Source organism: Danio rerio, chromosome 1 (genome assembly GCF_052040795.2).
Source record: "Danio rerio strain M-AB ecotype USA chromosome 1, GRCz13ab, whole genome shotgun sequence".
NCBI lineage: Eukaryota > Metazoa > Chordata > Actinopteri > Cypriniformes > Danionidae > Danio > Danio rerio.
In genome coordinates, this window is record NC_141021.1 from 36,918,661 (window position 1) to 36,943,551 (window position 24,891).

Here is a 24,891-nt window from a genome sequence, read left to right on the forward strand (position 1 = left end):
TGTTTGGTGTTTTTTATGAGTCTGACTTACACACACACACACACACACACAAATGCTTGTGCAGCCCAGGCTCATTATTGGTACCCCTATATACGTTTATGGAGAGCACACATTACATCCCAGGAGCCACTTTTTTTTTTTTTTTTTTTTTTTGCAGTTTTTTGTTTTTTGCAAATCCACCAGAGGGAGCTGTGTACACCTTTTTCGATCTCAAATTTTCTCTCGCGAGTGCCATTTGCACCTGCTGTTTTGGTGTAAATCCACCAGAGGCCACTGTCAACTGACTGACCGAGCGAGCGAATCCCCCACCCACCTCCTGCTCTAAACCCAACTGACAGTGTTTTCAAAAGCAATCCAGAAAAAGAGGCTGATTTTTAACACATTTTCGGATCGTACCATATTCTAACGTGGTTAGTTACTTGTTTATTTTATTTTTTGTTTTTATTGTACCTGCTTTCTGGAACCGTTTTTTGCCACAATCGATCCCCGTCGTTGCAGTCGATTCCTCTCTACATCTCATGTCCACCGATGCACATGGTAAGCTGCTGGACAAACTGGCAACGTCGAAAAAACCTGTTTGGAGATAAGTGGTCAGCTGGTAGTGCAAAAAGAAACAGAAGCTGTCGGTGGCGTCATACCGCATTCTAATGTTCATTTTAAAGACGAATTGCAGCCATTTGTAGCTCTGGCTTCGTAATTTGCGCTCTCCAGAAATGTATACTTGGGTACATTTTTACAATGAGCCTATGTTGCTCTTGTATATATGGTTTACTAGGACTCTCTATAGAAAAAAAAATATTTTATCCCTGTAAAAAAAAAAAAAAAAAACACATTTTAATGGCCTTGACCAATCCAACGCTCACAGGAAACCTGTGAAAAAAATTTTTATGTCATTTAAAGACCACATTAAATATGATTTTGATATAAATTATGAAAACACAAAGCTTGTCCTTGTAAACTAGAGTACAACTCATACACATCTCATGTGTCGATGTGAACCACATAAACAAGTGCAAGCATACAAGCAAATTACTTAAATGTGAACTGCGGTTTTGCTTTTCAAAAATGTTATGATATGAAATTATTATGTCGATCCAAAGGGTCATTTGTGCTGTTTTGATAAAGAAGCAAAAAAAAAAATGTTTTTCTTTAGTTTATAAGGATGTACAGATGTATTGGTCACAGAGAATTACAGTTGACAATAGAGTAATCTAAAGCTAACTGCAATAATTTAAAAAAGCCAATACCTATGGTTTATTAAATTATTAGTTTACTTAAAATTGAAAATTGGGTTATTAATTAATTAACTTCAAGTCAGAAAATAAGATGTTTTATATTAAATTCAGGATCTGACCTTCTATACACAGCAACTTTGAAAGTCCAGAAAAGTTACCACAATACTGTGATGTGACTTCAGTAGTCCAACTGTAAAGCTCCAAGAACACTTTTTTTGTATCTTTTTTTGTATTTTTGTGTTTTTGTTAAGATTTTGCCCTTTTTTTGTCACCCCTTTGTCATATTGAAATTTATTATTATTATTGTTATTATTATTATTATTATTATTATTATTATTATTATTATTTGGGCCTAAAAAAACTATCTTCACGAACTTTAAAACTGGATTTGACCAAACAGTAATGGATTGAAAGAGGAATTGGTTAAACGTTTTTGTTAAAATCATTGACTGCCATAAGTTCAAGTCAAATTTTTTTTTTACTTTTTATTTTATTTATTTTTCTTTTTTTACAATAAATTCAAATCGGTGGATCTCTATTTGCTGTGTTTACTAACATTAACAATGAGCAATATATTTTATTTTTTATTTTTTGTTAAATTGAAGTTAGCACTGAATTAACTAATGATGCCATTTTCAGAATTAAACCTTATTGTAATGTTTTATCATTTTCTCTTCTCTAAAGCTGAATTGTTATTAGCCCTTACTCCAGTCCTTGGTGTCACACAATCTTTCATAAACCATTTAAGTTGCCGATTTGCTGTTCGGGGTAATAATATGTTATATTCTAACATGCCGATACAGGACTAATATACTGATTCAAACTATAGCATTGTGAGTTGTTATAATGAAGTCAATATTCCAGTGAAGGTGTATAGATCACTCGGATGATAATGTTTTTCGATTAACATTCGAATTAATTAACATTAGATTAATCTGTGTTGCAAATAATTCCTGATCTCCTGAATTTAGAGGAATATCAGTAAGATTTTTTTGAGAATTATTATAATTCATTCATTTGTTCATTTTCTTTTCGGCTTAGTCCCTTTATTAATCTGAGGTCGACACAGCGGAATGAACTGCCAACTTATCCAGCATCAGTTTTATGCAGCGAATGCCCTTCCGTTTGCAACCCATCAATGGGAAACACATACACTCATTCACACACATACACCACAGACAATTTTAGCCTACTCAATTCACCTGTGCCACATGTCTTTGGACTGTGGTGGAAATTGGAGCACCCGGAGGAAACAATGGAGAACATGCAAACAAAACAAAAAAAGCCAAGGCTTGAATCAGCGACCTTCTTGCTGTAAGGCGACAGCACTACCTACTGCACCACAGCGTTGCCCATTATTATAATAATAATAATTATTATTATTATAATTATTATTATTACTATATTTAGTCATTCTAGCAAACACAAAACTATTAAAACACTTTAATGTCTTATTTGTCTTTTATATCTAGTGTATCTATTTAGGGTATCAAAAAGGGTCATTTTTCTCTTAAAGCATGAACACCATGACTCACTTTTATTTAATTTGCTTAGGCTCATCATTTTAACAAGACTAAAACAAGAAAATTGATTAAAACATTGCAAACCATCACATTTTAACCATTAAACTGATAATAAGTTTAATGAGTTCTACTGTGCTTTAATAATTTATTAAATATTAACATTTAATATGTGCATGTTTAACATCTTTCTAATAGAAGTTACCAGAACAGTTGTCATTTTAACCATTAAAACTATTATACACACACACACACACACATGCACACACGCACGCACACACACACGCACACACACACGCACACACACACGCACACACACACACACACACACACACACACACACACAAAGAGAGAGAGCATTCTCTTCAGACTAACACTAAAAGTTTTGCCTGTAGACAAACACAGCACATAATAAATACACAAATAAACAGATATTTAACTTTAATTTAACATAACATATAATAACATTTTATTTAAATCAATTTTAAATTATTATCTATTTAATATTTAAATTGCATTATTATTTTTTATTTCATAATTTTGTCATAATAAATGTTTATAGTTTGAGATTAAATGTTTGGGTGAAGGATACTATTTTTATGTGTAGAAATAATGCGAATGTGAAAAAGTGTGTTTTTATGTACAACTCTGAAATGACATTTCATTTATGTCCATATATTCAATAATTTTTCAAAACATTACAAAAACCACAAAGTGCATCCTCTGGAATTTATATTTTTATTTTTATAAACCTGCAACTCTGATATTGTCCACCAGATGATGCTATTAGGTAAACATTACATGTGAGTGGATGGAAAAAGCGTCATCGGTCTCCTAGCAGCGGTGTGTGTGAGAGCGTGAACTACACGATTTCCCAGGTGAGTGTTTACGTTTTTCCTTCGGTACTGAACATTTTATAAATCACATACATGTCAGATCTGAACTTCAAATTAGCATTAAACCATTAAACGCACTACATTCAATTTCGACTGGAAGAAGAGCAGTAAGAGCTTACCATAGCAAACACATAGAACAGGTTAGCATCCAGCTAACTAGTTGTCATCTTCAACAGACATGTAAATTATAGCCCTGAATTAACAGCAGATTTCAACCACGTGCTCTCATTGTGTTAATTTTGAGTGGTTTTATGACACAGACTCCGGAACTCTATTGTTTGGATTATTTCCGTATAACGTTAACGTTTCTCGTGCATGTGAAGCGCTAGCCCGTGTGCTAATGAGCTCAGGGGATTAATGAACTCGTAGATTATGCTTTACTGTTGTAAAACTGTTGTCTTGCGTGTCTGACCCACGACTATGAGGTGCCGTATAGGATTTAAATCAAACTTTGCTTATCAACACATACATAAAACACGTGTATATACACCTATAAATTACTTGCATATACACCTATACTACTGAATGTTCAAAACAACATGGATGAAACTTGTGTATATACATATAAACTTGACGCATGAATACACCCACATACACACGCACATACATATAAACTCGATCCTCACATAAACACTCACATTAACACACGCACATGCATATAAACTTGCTGCATGCAAACACACCTATACACTCTTGCATATACATATAAACTTGATCTATGCATATACACCCATAAACTCTCACATAAGAATATAAACTTGATGTGTGCATAAACACCCAAATGACACTTGTGCAAACATGCAAAATAAAATTCACAAACATATATACAGTTAGTTGTGTACAAATATGTTTGTGTGTGTGTGTGTGTGTAAATGTTAAAAACTGAAGCAGAGAATGACTAATGTGCAAAACAGCTTACATGTGCAGAATGTTAAAGTGCATATGTGCAATTGACAGTCCTTGTTACAGACTGCTGACAGCTGTTAGTCAGTTTAGTTTAAATAATTACTGCTATTGGATTATTTTAAGATGTAGACCAATACTATGTATATATATAAATGTATGAACATATTTATTCGTTCATTTTCTTTCAGCTTAGTCCCTTTATTTATCGGGGGTCGCCACAGCCGAAATAGCCACCAACTTAACCAGCATATGTTTTTACGCACCAGATGCCCTTCCAGCTGCAACCCCATACTGGGAAACACCCATACACTCTCACATTTACACACATATACACTATGGCCAATTTAGTTAATCCCATTAACCTATACCGAATGTCTTTGGACTGTGGGGGAAACCAGAGCTGGTTAACATGCAGACTCCACACAGAAAGGCCCATCTGGGACTCGAACCAGCAACCTTCTTGCTGTGAGGCGACAGTGCAAACCACTGAGCCACCATACCGTCCTATGTATGAATATTGAATATAGCAAATATGCATTCATACTGCTACATTATAATATTACTACATTGAAAACTTTAGTATACTTTATGCTTTGAAAGGCATGTCTCTGATAACCATGGCTGCATTTATTTGGTCAAATTTGCAATTTGCATTTGTTTGCATTTATTTGGTCAAACAATAATGCTGTGAAATTAATACTTACATTCAGAATACATTTATGATTTAAAACAAAAAACTTTATGATTATATTTTAAAATACAGGGTATTTCTATATTGTTCAGTATTTAGTGCCAACTGCCAAGTGAATATTGAGAAATGATTCAGATACAGTTATGCTGATTTGCTTATTTGCTATGATACATTATTAGTTAATGATTAATAATCATCAGAAGTATAGGTTTATATATATATATATATATATATATATATATATATATATATATATATATATATATATATATATATAGATATATATAGATATAGATAGATAGATATAGATATATATATATATATATATATATATATATATATATATATATATAGATAGATATATAGATAATCAAATGAAATGTTTGTTGAGCATGAAGTCAGCATATCAGAATGATTTCTGAAGAATTATGTAAATTTGAACATTGTACAAATGATGCTGATCAAATGTAAATTTTAAAATATATTTATGACAACAATTCACAATATTACTCATTTTGTATTTATTTTGTTTTATTCAATAAATATGGCTTTGATGATCATCAACTTCTTTCATAACAAAGGTATTAGCCCCCCTTTGATTTTTTATTATTTTTTTAAAACAGAGTAAAGAAAATCTTCACAGTATATGTTAAGATTTCTTGAGAAAGTCTTGCTTGTTTTATTTTGGCTAGAATAAAAGCTATTTTTATTTTTTTTTAAAGCCATATTAAGGTCAAAATTATCAGCCCTTTCAAGCTAATTCTGATTTCACTGTATATCCACTCAACATAATTAGGCTAACTAGGCTGGTTCGGGTAATTAGGAAAGTTATTGTATAACAATGGTTTGTTCTGTAGACTATAGAGAAAAATATATAGCTTAAAGGGGCTAATAATATTGTCTTTAAAATGGTTCTTTAAAAAATAAAAAATGCTTTTATTGTAGCTGAAATAAAACAAATGACTTTCTACAAAAGAAAAAAATATTGTCAGACATACTGTGAAAATACTGTATATAAGCAATCATTATAAAGTAGTATATTTTGATTTAAAAAATGTCGGAATTAGCTGGCATTCATATTTAAATCAAAGCATAACTATTGATAAGGATAATTTATAATACGTAATTGTTATGATTTATATTATTATTTTTTTATATTATCAATCTGTTCCCCTCAGCACTTACTGCATTTTGAAACCTGTAAAAACAAAGATGTTTCTGTTGTCCCTAGTGTTTCACAGCCATATGATGCATCTAATGAATAATCTAATTGAGCTTGTCTTTGATGTGATCTCTTTGCAGAAGAGCCCCGTCCAACTAAGCAAATGGGGCTTTTTGACAAGCTTGCAGGATGGCTGGGCCTAAAGAAGAAGGAAGTGAACGTGCTGTGTTTGGGTCTGGACAACAGTGGAAAAACTACCATCATCAACCAGCTAAAACCATCCAATGTATGCCTGTAGACACAATATGACTTTTCCTTTTCCTTTCTGTTCTTTGATTTCTGTTTTAAGTGTGCACTCACTGTGACATTGTGATACCTATTATTTGTGTTCCTTGCAGGCTCAGGCTCAAGACATTGTCCCAACTATAGGATTCAGCATAGAAAAGTTTAAGACCTCAAGGTGAAAATAAAAGATGTATAGTTTGATGGAATATCTGTGTTAAAAGTTGTTTCACTTCAATTAATTTTTTTTTTCCAAGACTGCCTTTAATCCTGGGTAAACAAAGTATACAATACATATATATATATATATATATATATATATATATATATATATATATATATATATATATATATATATATATATATATATATATATATATATATATACACACACACACACACACACACAACCCAACCCTTAATTGGATAGATCACCCCTAAAAATTTACATTTCCGCACACTCAGGAAGTTCTAATCTTTCATGATTTTCCTCTGTTGAACATATAACATAATATTAAGAACTATGTGGGGGAAACCAGCAATCGACATTTATAGTAAGAACAAAAAAATACAATGGAAATAAATAAAAAAAATTTTCCTCCAACATTCTTCAATACATATTCCATTGTGTTCAACAAAAGAAATTCAAACAATTTTGGAGGGTAGAGGGTAAATGATGGCAGAATTAAAATTTTTGGGTGAACTGTCCTTTGAGGCACAATGTGAAAAGCCCCATATTTGTAATGTTTCCAAATTTTACTAACACAGCTTCTCTCCCCAAAGTCTTTCTTTCACAGTGTTTGACATGTCAGGACAGGGAAGATACAGAAATCTGTGGGAACACTATTACAAGTAAGCTTATCTGATAATATTGAGAAAGCAGAGTGCCGTCAGCCATTTTGGAATGAAGCTGTGTGACTTGCATGCATCTGTTGTGTTTTTTTTTTTTTTTTTCAGGGAGGGGCAGGCCATCATATTTGTGATTGACAGTGGAGATAAACTTAGAATGGTAGTGGCAAAAGAGGAACTGGATACCCTTTTGAATCACCCTGGTACACCTTGCTTTTCTTGAATTTGTTTTCTAGTAATCATTTTCAGATCTGATTTAAAATCATCCTAATTCTTAATCACATTTGCCTTTGTGAATGTACACAGATATTAAGCACAGGAGGATACCTTTACTCTTTTTCGCCAACAAGATGGACCTCAGGGATGCTTTGTCAGCAGTAAAGGTCTCCCAGCTTTTGTGTCTGGAAAACATTAAGGACAAGCCATGGCATATCTGGTAGGAAAGCAAAACATTTATTTCTGTAAGATTGTTAAAGCCCATTTACACCAAGAACAAAACAAGTAACAATAACTAAACATCTTAAACATCAGTTTTGTCATCTGCTGGTTTAAATGCTCTACTGACATAATATATTTTGTACTGGCTGCTTAACGGCGCACTCACATTAGATACAGTTGCCTTGAACCGTGCCAAAGCATGATTGTTTACCATCCTCTCTCCCCTTCGGCCTGCACTCACATTGCATTTTTACCTACCGGACATGAGCACGCTTACATCTTTGATGATTACATTTGTAATAAACCATGACAGTTTGCGTTCGTTGAAAATTAAGAATGATTAATAAATCCACATGAAATAGTCACCTAAAAGTCACATTGCATCCTTAGATTCAGGCTCAGGCACGCTTTGGCACACCTATTCCAGCCGGGCCAGGGCCGACCAACTGAACCGCGCCTGAGCCCAATTGAAGGAACTCACACTTCTCGAACGAATCGGGAAACGCACCTGGGCATGGTTCGGATAGTGTGAGTGCGCCATCAGTTTTAATTAGCTACAATAATCTCAAACTGGCTCTAATGATTGTTTCACTGTACCATAAATTTTGGTAGATACTGGCAGATACTATGGAAGCCCATTACCACCACTGAATAAAAAAATATATAAACAAATAAAATAAAATAAAAACTATAAAGTCGCAATTCTGCATTATAAAGTCAGAATTCCAAGCTATAAAGTCAGAATTTCAAGCTATAAAGTCAGAATTTCAAGCTATAAAGGCAGAATTTTGAGTTATAAAATCAGAATTCTGAGTTATAAAGTCAGAATTGTAAGTTTTAAAGTCAGAATTGCGAGTTATAAAGTCAGAATTGCGAGTTATTAAGTCAGAATTCTGAGTTATAAAGTATTTTTTTATAATTAAATGATTTATATTTTTATTATTCAGTGGCAGTTTCAGTCTTCCGTAAGATACTGGAGAACCTGACAATAAAAAAAAAATATATAAAAAAAAAAAAGGTCAATTTTATTCTGATGTCACCTTGAATGATGGGGTGGGGCATGTCAGATACTAGAGAGCATTTGATTGGTTATGATTTGATGAGAAACTGAATCCATTTAGGCAGAAGTGACAAACTGCAAGCTTTACATGCAGGGTTCAACGCTAAGGATTTTTTCTACTGGCCCAATCGGACCAGTGGTTCAGATTTTTACTTGCCCTTCCAATATTTTCACTGGCCCTACCAAAAAAAAGTCAATAGTTATTCCTTAGCCACAAATTTAAAAAAGAAATGTGTCAAAATGTTTGTAAATCTAGAATTTAATTATTTAAAAAATGTTAATAAATGTGTAATGAGCAAAATTCAAAGTGTTTTGCAAACAAAAGTAGCAAAATGTGCAGGTATTTTATTGCAAAACAAAAGATGACTCACCTGCCAAACTGACGGCAAACTGTAGAAAACATCACTTCATTTTTTTAGTCGTGGCGTACCCTCATAAACGTTTGCTTCCAAGACATTAAAAACAAATATTTTCCTTTAGCATCATCACTTGATGTTGCCACCATGTTGCTGTCTCTTCGCTGTACTGGTTGTTACGAAAAAAAATAACATGCTCACAATATCCAATCAGATAAGAGGAACCGAGAAGGTAGCATTTGAAGACTTAAAAACGCAAACGGTTTCTCTATTCTGACTGTTTTTTTCACGCAATTGACAAATAGCCACAGGCAAATTAAACTTTAGTGACAGGGCATCAGTGGCCCGATCGGGCCAGTAACGATCCTGTCTACTGTCCCGAGCATCTCACACGCTGGCCCCGGGCCATCGGGCAGTCCTTATTGTTGAGCCCTGACATGTGATTTTTTTTTTTTCACTGTTTTGGAGTCTACTTGCTTATAGATATCTTTAAAACTAACCATACTAATACTAACATCTAAAAATATTTTAATTTCATGGGACCTTTAAACTAAACCCCAACAGATAATTGGAAAATCAGTTGTGGATTTGTTTAATAATTGCAACAAATTCAAAAGATTAAATAAACACTATATATTTGATTAACTAAATTTCAAGCATTATCTACTAAGATTAACTATGCTCGAATAAAATATAAAGAATTTTTGATATTTGACATTTTTTATATTTTTCACAGATACAGAAATCATTTTGATAATATATTCTTTTATGTGCAAATCTTTTAAAAATGCAAAGGAAACATTCAGTTTACACATATTGTTAAATGGTTCTTAAAACTTTATCTTAAGTTTTGTAATTATTGTCTTTGGGGTAAATAGACGTTAAAGCTGTGGTTTGTTTGCACTATATATATATATATATATATATATATATATATATATATATATATATATATATATATATATATATATATATATATATATATATATTTATTTATTTATTTATTTATTTTTTTTTTGTGTGTGTGTCATGGTTGCAGTATATAAACAGTGTATGAGTTACAGTTATTAACCTTGAGAGTGAGATTACAGATATGAATTACCAAGATGGTCTGTCTGTATCTATGTGGGCGAAATGGGAGGTCATTTAAAATAAACAAGGTTTATGCAAGTGAAATAATTCAATTGCTATGCCTGTAATTAAGGGAATTCTTTAATTAGATTTCATAATTAAGGAACTCTCATTATTAACTAAATTGTTTTAATACGTTGATTAAAGATGTTAGCAGTACATAAATCACCAAGTTAATGCACCAGAAGCAAATCACAGATTTAACTTTAGTTACGGTATTCAATTAATGTCATAATAAATGGAGAAAAAAAAAAGGTATTACATACCACAGTGACAAGCATTCCTATCTAGATGGAATTGGATTTCTCTGAGGAACACCCCGAGCCGGCCAGGATAGGTAATTTGCTCTTTAATTTTTACAAAGGTTGCATGAAATCAACACAGACGTGTTCAATTCAGACGGGAATAACACAAAGTGTGTCTGTGACAAATTTACTTAATCTCCTGAGGGTAAAACCTGTCCTTTCTGAATGCATTTTGTTTTTCATTGTAGGCTTAGCTTTAGACGTCTAGATCATCATGAGATTGCTCTTTTAGAGGGCCAGCTATGGTCGCATGTTTCATATTACTATTAGAATTCCTATTCCTAGAACTAATATTATTATTAGTGTTCCCATATCCATAGTTCCAGTGAACATTCACAAGTAGCATCTCAGACGTGTGTAGTTAACAGTACAGCTCTAATCCTATGGTTACATGTACATTCAGTGCCAACACTTGTTTTTATGGAAGCCCCAACTTTTTCCAAGATGATATAATGTGTAAAATATATCATTTAAACAATGTTTACTGTTACTTTCGATCAATTTAATGTACATTCTGAATAAAAGTGAACATTTCCAGTACAGTATTGTAAACTACATGTAAAAAAAGGACTAGAGGCAAAATAATTATGTGAATTTTTTTTTTATTTTTTCAAATATTACTGCTGTTTAACAGAGCAAAGGATTTTTTTTTAGTTATATTTTTCTTTTAGATTAAGTTATATTTATTTTAGTTTGGTTGAAATAGAAGCATTCTTACATTTTTTTTATTTAAGAAATTTTCTTTTCAATGACCACTGTTGTTCAATGACTCGTCTCTTTTATTTATTTATTTATTTTTTAATTTAACGATTATTATTATTATTATTATTATTATTATTATTATTATTATTATTATCATCATCATTTAAATACGTTTTATTTATTTATTTATTTTACAGTGCTAGTGATGCAGTGAAAGGAGAAGGTCTTCTTGAGGGTGTAGACTGGCTGCAAGGTAAATGCATTACATGCTTTGTGCATCTGATTTGTCATGTATTCTTAGGCCCCGTTTACACTAGTGCGTTTTAGTTTTAAAACGGCGTTTTAGAATGAAAACGATCCGCGTCCACACTCGCGTTTTACCCAGCATTTCTGAACAGCTCTCCGTCTACACTAAAACGCTGAAAACGCACATCACGTGACCACACACACACTCTTTGGCAAGCGCTGCAGCCCATCTACCCAGATGAGAGCTCTGCTAGTCGGACTTCTCATCAAGCATCTCCCGCTGGATCTATTCTCACTATATTTATTAAACAGGATATTTCATTCATCTTGTTGTCTTTATCTAACGACATGTTCCCCGATTTTGGTCCTATTACTTGTTCTCAGGTAACGTGTTTTGGCTGAGCACAAAGATAAGTTAATGATTAATGTAAGCAAGTACATTCTGTATATTGACTGATCGCTTGCCTTTATTTCCTATAATGTATAAATTTATTGTATGTTATACTTTTATAATGGCCATTATCGATTATTAAAACTGATATTCAGCAAAAGAGAGGGTGTGTTTCGTATTTTGACTGAAATTGAGAGGCAGTTGTTATCGGCTCCGTTTTGTTATAAATATGAACGCTCATACAGTTGAAGTCAGAATTATTAGCCCCCCTGAATTATTAGCGCCCGTTTATTTTTTTTCACCAATTTCTGTTAGATGGAGGGAAGATTGTTTCAGCACATTTCTAAGCATAATAGTTTTAAAAACCTATTTCTAATAACAGATTTATTTTATCTTTGCCATGATGACAGTAAATAATATTTTACTTGATATTTTTCAAGACACTTCTATACAGCTTAAAGTGACATTTAAAGGCTTAATTGGTTAATAAGGTGAACTAGGCAGTTTAGGGTAATTAGGCAAGTTATTGTATAACGATGGTTTGTTCTGTAGACTATTGAAAAAAAAATTAGCTTAAAGGGGCTAATAATTTTGTCCCAAAAATGTTTTTTAAAAAGTTAATAACTGCTTTTATTCTAGCCGAAATAAAACAAATAAGACTTTCCCCAGAAGAAAAAATATTATCAGACATACTGTGAACATTTCCTTGCTCTGTTAAAAATAATTTGGGAAATATTTAAAAAAAATCTAATCAAATCAAAAGGGGGCTAATAATTCTGACTTCAACTGTATATGCAGCACGGCGCCTCAACATTTCTGCTGTCTGTTTAGTTGTTAATATTAAAATGAAAATAGGCAGTTCCTTTTATCATGTTTAGATTTTATTGTTGAGAAAGTGAAACAACGTAGCCAAGGTGATGTGAATGAAGTTATAAAGTACACTGTTCCCTTTAAAGATTTACCCGTGTCCTCGTTATAGTCTGTTTTCCATATCAAACTGAAAAGAAAAGACTGCAGCCTTGATCAAACTTGCGAAGTCTGAACTTACAGGGAGAAGATGCAAGACTGAACTGTGTGTGTTAGGCTACTTAATATTGAGGAAAAGCCCCAATCAGAGAGGCGAATGTCTGCAGCCCCGCCTCCGTTTTCAGATGTCTCCGTTTTCCATCATCCACACTGAGACGGAGCAGCAGCATTTCAGAATGAAAACAGCCTCTCCAGTGTTTTCGAAACGCTCCGTTTTCGGCATTTGAGAACTCCGGCGTATTGTAGACGGATGGCGTAACCGTAGCAAAACTTATGCGTTTTCAAACTAAAACGCATTAGTGTAAACGGGGCCTTAAATTGTTTCTTTATAGCAGGGGTGCCCAAACTTGGTCCTGGATGGTCAGTGTCCTGCAGATTTTAGCTCCAACTTGACTCAAAATACCTGCACAGATGTTTCTAGAAAGCCTAGTAAGAGCTTAATTAGTTAGCCCAGGTGAGTCTAATTGGGGTTGGAACTAAACGTTGCAGGACACCGGCCCTCAAAGACCGAGTTTGGGCACCCTTGCTTTAGAGACTAGTGAAAGGACTATTTAGGAAGGGTCTCAAATAAACATATTTTAAAATATTAAATACCATTTCTACTCTTGTGCTCTGTTTTATCCATAGAACAAATTGCACTGTAAGTACTGAAGCTGAAATTCCCAGATGTGTTGTGATTGTTATTTATTAATAGAGTTTCTTTAGGAACTCGCATCTTGGCTGTATGTATTCTTGCACCATTTAATGTCTCTTTGGCCTTTTGGGCAATTTTCAAAAGCAAATAAACCTTTTTGAGGTTTTTTAAAGATTAGATACAGCCCAAATTGATGCAAAAAATTTTCAGACCCCTATTTTTCTTGATGTTTGAGATGTATTTGAAGATTCTGATAAGTGTAGATTATAAAAGTTTACAGATGTCTGTCGTCTTACACTCAATAGTTTATTGTTTGTCCCATCCCCACCTTCTCCCCACTCCAAAAAAAAAAAAAAATCCAGCAACTTTGTTGTAACCTGTTTATAAAAAATAACGTTCTTTTGATTTTCTCCTCTCATTTGCAGATCAAATCAGAGCGATGAAAACGTAAAACCCTCCTGAAAGAAAAAAAATAAAATAACCTCCAAGGTCACCTGTTACAATGGCAAAACCTGACAAAACCAGATCTTCAGCTTTGGGCACAATGACAGTGTGTGTGAATTTAAAATCAGTTCAGTTTTACTGTAATAAAGACACTGTGTAGCTTGATTATGACCCTATTTGCACCAACTGTCAATGTCTCAATTGATCACAAATGGTTAGTTGAGAAATCTTTGTAAATCTCGTCACAAAAGTTATTGATTATTATTTATTTGCAGGTTCTCTATTGTTTAGCATATATAAGCAAACTAAAGAGTTAACACTAAAAATGCATTTCTGACTACCACCTCTAAAATAAATGTTCGGTACCCTTTTTATCCAGTGTTGTTTTATCCAGGGGCTGTTAACAGTTGGCATCTTTTGTTCGTGCAAGTTCGTTATTTCCAAAGTAGGCAATGTACTTTGATATTCCAGGCACACCGCCTTAAAAACATCTTAACTTTTCAGAATGCTGCAAGTGTACATGACAAGAGCTGACCAATCAGCTTCTTACTTTGTATAGAAAAAATCACATTTCTGTAGACTAATTACCTCAGACAAACCCAGAACACACACACACTGCAGCACTTTTTAATTTTCTCAATAAATAACACTTGTATCAGAGCTGCAGCAATGTTTTGTCAGTTCGTCATCCCAGCAATGACAGATGGACATTGAAACGCGAGTGCAAAACATGTTTGAAAATAGTGAAGGAAGTGATGTGCCTCACTCTTTCCATGCAATTTTAGACACGAAAGGTGAATGGCCCCTAACTCAGTTCTGACATGTTTTACTCATCTGAGCTGTGGTGTAAATTGGTCTGTGACAATATATAAATGTTCCATAACATCCTAAAAATATGAGCGCTATACATCTTGCCTACCAATGCTGCAGAAATGTGTTTCTCGACTTCATTTTTGTGGGCCCCAAAACTGCACATTTTGCACGTCTTCTTAATTATACACAACTGATTTAACTCATTAGCTCATTGGAGACTCCAAGAGCTGAAATAGTTGTGTCGGGTTCATAAGACATGTAAACTGTACCGTTTTAGGGGGGGGTCTCCAGAAACATGAATGAAAAGCATTTGTGTAGAGTGATTCTGCTGAGAGAGCAAGATGAATTGTAATCACCTATGAATTGATTTAAAATATTAGCAGACTAATCTTTTTTTTTTTTTTTTATCTTAGCTATGTGCGTTTATAAATCAATTAAAATTACTTATGAGCACTGTTCATTTCATCGCTCTAGAATGTAAAATCAGTCAAAGCTTGTTACTGTAGTAATGTTATGTACAGTAGTAATATTTACTTACTATTTTGCTATGATAAACTATTCATGCATTGCACGCATGTTGCCTCTGAACCGTTTAATTATAACAGTGTTGTTCTTTTGTTGTAGTTTTTTTTTTTTTTTTTTTTTTAGGGTGACTGCTTAAACTGTCAAAAAGGACACATTCCTCTTTGTTCTGGATTTATTTTTTCCCAATATCAGGTGTGTTTTAAATGGAATGGTTGATGCATTTTTTTGTCATTTTATTTTGATTTTACAAATGTATTTATTTTATAACATTTCACTGAAATTTTACAGTTCCTTTATTGCTGTTTTTATTCAACATTAAGGGTTCTTGTAATAGCATATGTAAAGAATAAACAGAAATGTTGGGGCTTAGATTCTGTGTGACGTGGATCTTTTTATTATTTGTTCTCGCTCACACTCTGTTCTGTATAGACACAAATATTTGCTCACAAGCATAAATACAAAGACACCTGTTTCGAGAAAAGTGCATGTTTGTTTTATAATTTACTTATAGCATGACTTAAAAATGTCAATAAATAAAATTGTATTTATTTGAGAAATAGTTTGATATTAAATACTCCATTCTGTTAAGGGAATATACTGTGTGTGTGTGTGTGTGTGTGTGTGTGTGTGTGTGTGTGTGTGTGTGTGTGTGTGTGTGTGTGTGTGTGTGTGTGTGTGTGTGTGTGTGTGTGTGTGTGTGTGTGTGTATTTTCCCCTCAATAATCAATGTCTGAAAACATGGGATATTTTATATTGACCTGCTCTCAGTTCTCAAATACATTTTTTAAAAGATAATTTACCTTTCAGAGATTTTAAGTGACTGAAACTGAACTGAACTGAAATCGGTCATTTGTGTGAATAGGTCAATTTTGCCTATTCATCTAGTATTTGACGGTTTTAGTAGTGGCTATCATACTAGTAAAACAGTGATTTATAAAATAAATGAGAAACACTTTACTTTGTGGAAAACACATGGTTCAAAACAAGAGAACATAACGACTAAAGCATTAAGAAAGATTAAAAAAAAATTCAGAAGATGTTTTTATAAATTGAGCAATACTAACTGTGACTGGTTGCTAGTCGGGGAGCCTCTGGACAGTTTGTGGCCTGTGAAAGCTGCTATAATGGAGTGTAGACCTCTCAAACAATGAATCTAAAGGTGTGACAACACAACATTAGCAACCATGTAACAAGTACAAGTACTAGGAGCATGTCATTAAATCCTTCAAACGATTTATTCAGAAAAAATGTGAAACACAACTATGCAGCTTTGGCTTAGTTTAGTACCATTTCAAAGACAAAAAAAAGTCAATTTTTGCCTAAAATAAAAGTCGTTTACTCTTTTTTTTATATGGTTAACCGCAGAATTACTCTTACAATTGTGTGGTTGTTTTGTTGATATTGCTAAAATCATAATCATATACACATAATTAAATAAGATGAAACTCCAGCTGAAGTCTCTAATGAGAGCATTAAGCAATCTTGGCGCCACTAAGTATTTCAGTTGCTGGAAAAGACATAAATGTGAGCAAAACCATAAAACCGGCAGATGGCCCTATGGTTGGATGAGATTCTGCCGTTTTCAGTCGTATGACCGTGCTGATGTTTTGGTCTTAATGAGCAGGGGCATTAGATTTTCCATAACTATAATCATGGCCACGGTTCAGCCCATAACAGCTGTCCCTCACACAGTTCACAGAGAAATGTCTGACCAGAACTCTTTTTTTTATATTTATTTTTTTTTATACAAGGATGTAGCTCTGGTACTTTTGCATTAAATGATCAGCTGACTATTGGAAAAATATATATATATATATTATAATAATGGTTAGAGCAAAGTTGTATATTTAAGAAACCAATCTGCGATGATTTGAGCTGATATGTAATCCAGCTGAAAGCAGGCATCACAAGATGGCCACACTGCTCATAAAGACATAGACATTATAAGCAGCAGCACTTCGGCAGACTATGGTGTTTAAACAATTCTCAGTTGGAATCAAATCACAAGTGTGCTGTATATCCCACACCATTATAGAAGCAGCAGCCTAAACTTTTCATGCATGGCAGGATGGATTCATGCTTTGTTGCTAATCATTTGAATGTCAGAAATCAAGACTCATCATACAAGGGAAACTTTTCAATCTTCTATTAAAGCAACAACCACCAAGAAACTGTGGTTTATAGTGAATTTAAAACAGCTAAGTGCGATATTGGACATAATGCAGAACAGAGTGCCTAAACCCCTATTAGCTGTTGCAAATTCACTATACACTACAGCTTCATGTTGATTATTCTATAAAAGTGTTATTTCTTAACAGGTAAAGAAAAAAAAAAAGAAAATTAACATAACATAACAACAGCGTATAATTCTAGAGTCACTTATGACAGCTTAAATGCAGCAAAACGACTCAGAATCAAGAACTGGAACAATACTTTTTTTCTTTTTTTTTTTTAAATAATTTTCTATTTTATATGAGCCTGTGAATATGTAGCCTCAGTTTGCAGTTCTTAGCAGATATTGGATTGGAGATGTGTTTTCTGCTGCTGTTGCACACCTGCTTTAAGGTTTCAGTGGGTTTCGTATTCTCAGACTCTGAGAAAGGAACTTTCACACTATTTTCTTATTTTTTTAACCAATATCTGTTAACCCTAGAGGTGTTTGCATGTGACAATGACAGTAAATCAGCAGTTTAAGAAATACACAGACCAGTCTGTCTCACACCAATACTACTTACAACTAATTACTTCAAATCCATTTCTTTCCCCAATTCTGATTTAGTTTGAACTTCAATAGATAGCTATGATCATGAATTCAGAACTGCATAGTAGCCACAACTAATAATCTTTAAATTTTGATGTAGATTCCAAAAAAAGAAATAAATCAACACTGTAGAAAGAGATCAGTTACTTTACTTTAAAAAAGTGAGTAAACCCATTGACTTAACTTTTATAATACATGCACACAGTTTGTTTAATTAATAATTGTAAGGCAAAGAACTTACTCCTTTTTTAAGTAAAGTCGACTAATTGCTTTTTACAGTGAAGTCTTTAAAAAAGAGTTATACAAACCTTTACGTGTCATTTAATTGTTCTTCTAAAATGGGCATTTTTCAGCCTTCTATGAATGTTCAGTTGTTTAACTTTAAAGGGAATGAAAATTATCTATTATTTGCTATACAAATTTTAATTACTGAACCTACACAAACTGTAAGAGATTCTAGGTTCCACACAATCAATTTGTGTTAGGACAACATAAAGGAATTAAGTTAACTTATCAGTCAACTGGACATGAAACAATAAACAAAACATATGCAACTGCAATATTTTTGAATAAAAAATATTGCAGATGCCTTAACATTATCCAAAATTTTGATAATGTTAAGGCATTCTTTAAAAAAGGCACTAAGTATTGTGTGTTTCTCAGTTGTCAGTTTAGAGATGACAGAATTATGATTGTTGGATGAGCTTTCCTATTAACATCATAAAAAAGAAAAAAGAAAAAGAAAAAAAAACAGTAGGCTATTTCTATCAGCCGTCTGGTGCCAATGCAGTGTAGGGACAGCACCAGAGACATTCTGTTCAGTTCCGAGAAAAAGTGACAGCAGATCTAAAACACGGCGCCGCAGCGGAGACTCCCTGACTCTGATCTCCGCGCGCAGTGGACTCGGTTCGTCCCGTTAAATCGTGCGTGACAGACGTGACGTTGACGCGGGACCCTGTTGCTCATAAGTGCCTATTGCTTTGCAAGTTTCTGTCTCTTAGTGAACATCGCTTCAAGATTCATATTCTCTGCTGCTACAGTCCGTAAACAAAACAGTGTACATTTTCTTTTAAAGACGAACTGAGTAGACCTATAATATACATCAGCCAATACAAACGGACGATCTAAATTAAACTTCCGTGCACAGCTATGGCAAGCCATTTTAGCATTCAACCTACAAAACGCAGGCTAGCATCTAACATTCCAGCCTGATCTCACGAGAAAACGTAAGTATTTTAGGTTTTGCAAGTTTAGTGGCTAATTCGTACGAGCAGTTGTACGAAATTGTACGATTTTAAAAAGAAGCACTTAACCCCACCCCTAAACCCAACCGTCATTGGGTGTTGAGCAAATCGTACCAAATTGTATGAATTAGATCGTACGAATTCATACAAATTAGCCACTAAATCAAAAAGTTACGAATTGCCATGAGATTATGTTGAACATTCTGCTTCTAGTTTAATGGCCCCTTTCCACTGACTGGTACAGTACGTTATGGTATGGGTCACCTTTATCAGGCTTACGTTTCCACTGCCAAAAGGGTACCAATGGTAATCTTTTAGGTGGGCATGGTGTATGACAAAAAGTTTTACTCAACGTTGTTCTCACTCAAGGAAATGTCTACAGTAAAGCTGTACGGGTCGTTCACATATAAAAGGCTATGAGAAGCACTTCTCACAAACACAGATGCTTTATACACATAAATACTTGTAAATGTTGATTACTAACCTTTTTATGCATATGGTTTAATTATAACTGCAGATCAATGATGCAAAATGGCCTGCTGTAAGGTCTGTAATCAATTATATAAAATAAATAAATAAATGTGGCATATATGAACACATATAGACCCTAAAACTCTCTGATATGTTACCAATTACAGAAAAACTACACACAGCATTTAGTCCTTATTTGGGTCCAAAAACGACACGCAACATGTAACCCAGAGTCAGAGTAAACCTCTCATCTGTATCTTTAATCTTCACCAACAAATGTAACCTCTTGTTGGAAAGTAATTATTTAATTCTGAGTTCACCAGGCACGTGCACACATAGGGCTCAACCTGTGCAGTGCACATGCCCTTTTTAGTCTTGGATAGAAAGTGCCCTTCCAAAATTATCAAAAGTGCCCCTGCGACACCCCCCCCACCCCCCTCCCCTCTACCGCCCTTCAGTAGGCGCGCGACAACACCGCTCTTGAGTATGCGCGCTACCCCCCGCTGATCAGAACGCGCGCGACAACAACACATACAGTATGTGTATATTATTACGGTGTAATCTCTCGCCTGTGCATTTAAAACATGGCGGTTCCTTTGTTTTCATTCTGACTTGTTGCACGAGTGAGTGACATTTCTCCGTAAACCAATAACATTCATTTGCTTGTCTTGCTTTGTTTTTTAGTATACCTTTTTGTTGGGCTAGGTAGTCTTTGCAAAGGGTACCCAAAAAGTGGTACGGTACAGTTCGCTTTTGGGTACCTTTTGACAGTGGAAATGGCCATAAAAGCATACCAAGTGAACCATACCGTACAAATCAGTGGAAACGAGCAATTAGGGTGTAATGGTACATTAATATGGATTGATTTTTCGATCTAATAACAAAATGTGACATATCACTTATCACTTTTCATAAATATTAATTTATTATATTTTTCTATATATAAAAATATTTTTTTATGAATGATACAATATCCCTGCCGAAAAAAAAAAAAGAAAACTGCTTCAACACAGCTCAAAAAAGTTGAGCTCTGGTTAAAATACTTTTGACAACCCTACTAGTAGTTTGAAAATAGATAGTAGTACGGATTATAAAATAAATGTCAAAACGGCTTGCCATACACAACAGTGAGAAGAATCTGATGACTATTTCTAGATTTAAATCCATTTTGTCGCTAGGTGGAAGCAGTGTAATATGCATATTTGAAAGCCACAACAATTGATACAAAAGTGATATATACAAAATATAAATGCTTGCCTTTCTTGCCTTTTTCCCCTTTTTCTTTAAAATAATCATGCATTCATCTTCTTCAGGAACATATTGACTGAGTCACAGTAATTACATGCCTGCCTTTTATTAGTTCACCACTGTGCACCTTGTTAGGCTATGTGTAAACACCATTTTTAATTTAATATGCTTTTCTGTTGTTATCATTGCTGACAGTTTTGTCAAATGTGCTGTTCATTTGTGCATGAAAAACTGCATGTTCATCTCTCAACGACATACTTCAAAGAACACGAAACAGATGTGAAGTGAGCTCATTAGCTGAGCAAAATCTGCGCACCGTGACTCTTCCATGCACAAGGGATCTAGAAGAAACATCAAGATAAGATTGTTTATTTAAAGTGATTCCAGATAAACATCTAAAATACCTAACATTAAATCTACCTGACTTTTTTTCTATTACCGTTTTTAAACAAACATCCAGACTAACAATCTTTTCAGAAAAATGCCAGATTTCTAACTTTTTTCAGAACCTGTGCCAGAAAATGATACATCTTAACCAAGCCTTTTCTAAACTACAAAGAACTTCAACATCTGTACAGGAAGTATATGCTCAATCCAGTCTGCTTATAATTGGGGCTCACTTGGCAAGCTGTCAAAATGTTACCAGTTAAATTAGTTGGGGTATCGGTGTAGGCCTGCAAGATATCTGGCTCCTTTTGCTATTAAATTGGCTCATTTGGAGAGTAGCATTCTCTCTTTTAACACATATTTATTTCTTAAGGAAGTTAATCACATTTTATTTAGAATAGCCTGTGTATACACCTCTGCTTATATTAAACAGGTTGTCAAACTTGCAGAGGTGCAATTAGAGTCCAAAAACCTGCAGTCTGGTGGGAAGCCTGTCTTGTGTTGAATATATGTGAAAGCTTGCACGATCAGACTGGATACCAAAAAAAGAAAGAAGAAAAAAATATTAATGCATTAATTCTATAGCCATAATTCATAATGGTGATTTAGAAGTGATCAAATTCTTAGTTAATTTCATTTAATAATTCATTCATTTGTTTTAACTCTGTATTGTTTCCTCTAAATGATTGATCAATTGACTAATTGTAACAAGAGTAAACATTATCTACTACTTTGTCATTTCAGAAAACTAATTCTAATGACATGTACCCTAAACAACGCATATTATGCAAAATCCAATCATATTCTTGATGAACAGTTTTTTCATTTTTTTATTTATTAATTTATTTATTTTCACTTTTTGATCAGGAATCTCAACATTTATAAGATTATATCATAAAAAAAATTGTTCTGATGTTAACTGATATAATATTATTGTCTTAAAAGAATAGCTATCTAAATCATTGTATAGCGTTAAATATCATGATAGTTATATTTAGAATAATATCTTTTATTTATATACACTTCCTGACAAAAGTATTTTCATTGATCCCAGTTGTAAGATCAACAAATAATGACTTCTAGTTGATCATTTGGAAAAGTGGCAGAAGGTAAATTTTTCAGATGAATCATCTGTTGAACTGCATTCCAGTCATCACCAACACTGCAGAAGACCTATTGAAACCCGCACGGACCCAAGATTAGTCAAGTTTGGTAAAGGAAAAATCATGGTTTGGGGTTACATTTAGTATGGGAGCGTGTGATTTGTGCTGCCCATTACATTACAAACCATAGGAGAGGGCAAATTCTTTAGCAGGATTACGCTCCTCCTTATACTTCACCCTCCACATCAAAATTCCTGAAAGAAAAGAAGGTCAAGGTGCTCCAGGATTGGCCAGCTCAGTCACCAGACATAAACATTTTGAGCCTGTCTGGGGTAAGATGGAGGAGAAGGCATTGAAGAGTCCTTTAAAAATCCTGCAAGGATGTTTTCTTTGCCATTTCAAATGACTTTATTAATAAATTATTTGTGTCATTGCAGAGATTTATGGATGCTGTCATCCAAGTTCATATGAGTGATACACAATATTCATTCTTTTTCCACTGCACCATGACTTTATATATCTATACTGTACATTATTTCTGTTAAGTGACAAGACTTCTGTCAAATCGACGATAGACCTCACTGTTCTAATTAAATAATTAAAAATCAAGGCACACTCATATTTTATTTTGGTAAAATGACAAATAAGCGTAATCTAGAGGCCTTTGCCTTTTATAAATTACTTCTGATCCCAAAAGATCATCTAGAAGTCAAGTTATTATTTGTTGTTTCTAAAACTTGGATAGGTGACAAGTGGCAGTGTAGTTATGAGGGATTTGCGGACCAGCATTTTCAGATTAGTGTAATAAATGTTTTTTTTTTTTTTTTTTTATGTGAATATATTAATACACTGGTGTTAGACAACAGCCCCAGAATTGGCACAGAAGGTACACGTTATGTTGTTACTAGTTTTATATAGTAGTTTCTACGATGTCATATCTTCAATAAAATATATGTAGATTTACATATGCCTATGACTTGTAGAATCATTTTCACCTACAACTTAAACCTTTACTTGGATTGTATTTAGTTATTCAATCATTAAACTAAGTTGCATTGAATAGGTAGCTGATTTAATGTTAAAATACTCACTTCGGCTTATTCCCTGGTTTATCAGGGGTCGACACAGGAATTAATTGCTAATTTCACTGAAATTGTTCTGTTTGGTTAATGTTTGACATTTTGTGCTATGCCAACTAATAGCAAAAGTGTATGTGTGTTTCTCATAAAAATGTACTGCCTTATGTCTCTTCATCCTGCATGTTACAGTTTAAACATAAATCTACATGTTTTTAAAGTGGACATCTTCCACCATTTTGTTTAATTATATACTGTCAAGGAGTGACTTGTTTTATTCTTTGAAGTAACACTGCGTTAGCAGCATTGATATTAGAAGTAGTACCAAGTCAGGCCACTAGAAAGGTAGCTAACAGCATGAAAGCATGAAATTGTATTAAGCCATTGGCTTAATTATTTGCTTATTTAAGAAAAAAAAAACATCAAAACAAAACTATATATATCTGACATAAAACTTCTAGAGAGTTTGAAGTAGTATTTAGTTCTACTTATAACATTAGCTAACACTTTAGAACAGGTTTTCATTTTAGTCTAATATTTACAAAACAAAACAAAAGAGGAACACACATTAGCATTAATAATTACACCTAAAAAAAATGCTGGATTGTTGCTGAGTTTGGGTCAAATATGGACAAACTTATTCTAAGGTCATTTTGTATTTTTATTTAATTAGCCTACATTTGTTACAATTGAAGAGTTTAGATGCAAAAGTGCCATCTGAAATTTTCATCTAAAATTAGCATTTTTCTCAGACTGTGTGTAGTTTCAATAATTTTACTCTTAGTGTAAAGAATATGATATTTTCATTCCAATTAAAGTGAAATAACTGAACAAAAACATAGGGGCTGAGAAAAATGCAAATTTTAGAGAAAAATGTCAGGTGGCACTTAGAGGTTTTTGCATCTAAACTCCTAAATTGTAACTCATTTGTTGGGTTATGTCCCTATTTAATCCACCACTCAAGCCTTATTACAATCTTAATAAATCAT

At 33.5% G+C, this 24,891-nt stretch overlaps 1 protein-coding gene across 3 annotated transcripts; it reads left to right on the forward strand.

The window, feature by feature from the left end:
• Nucleotides 1–3,580: 3,580 nt before the first annotated feature.
• Nucleotides 3,581–15,981, forward strand: arl6 (ARF like GTPase 6). Of its 3 annotated transcripts, none has more exons than XM_087235622.1 (8): nt 3,581–3,633; nt 6,551–6,696; nt 6,809–6,870; nt 7,476–7,544; nt 7,650–7,744; nt 7,848–7,977; nt 11,731–11,824; nt 13,497–15,981. In XM_087235622.1, the coding sequence occupies exons 2-8, from the start codon at nt 6,574–6,576 to the stop codon at nt 13,587–13,589; spliced, it is 666 nt and encodes a 221-aa protein (XP_087091748.1). In that variant the 5' UTR covers nt 3,581–3,633; nt 6,551–6,573; the 3' UTR covers nt 13,590–15,981.
• The last annotated feature ends 8,910 nt before the right edge of the window (nt 15,982–24,891 follow it).

What these genes read in the sequence shown, in the direction of transcription:
- arl6 (XM_087235622.1), top strand. Translation starts at nt 6,574, where the DNA reads ATGGGGCTTTTTGACAAGCTTGCAGGATGGCTGGGCCTAAAGAAGAAG. An exon ending in ACCAGCTAAAACCATCCAAT is followed by an intron (nt 6,697 to 6,808) that starts GTATGCCTGTAG and finishes TGTTCCTTGCAG; the next exon opens with GCTCAGGCTCAAGACATTGT. An exon ending in GACAAGCCATGGCATATCTG is followed by an intron (nt 7,978 to 11,730) that starts GTAGGAAAGCAA and finishes TTTATTTTACAG; the next exon opens with TGCTAGTGATGCAGTGAAAG.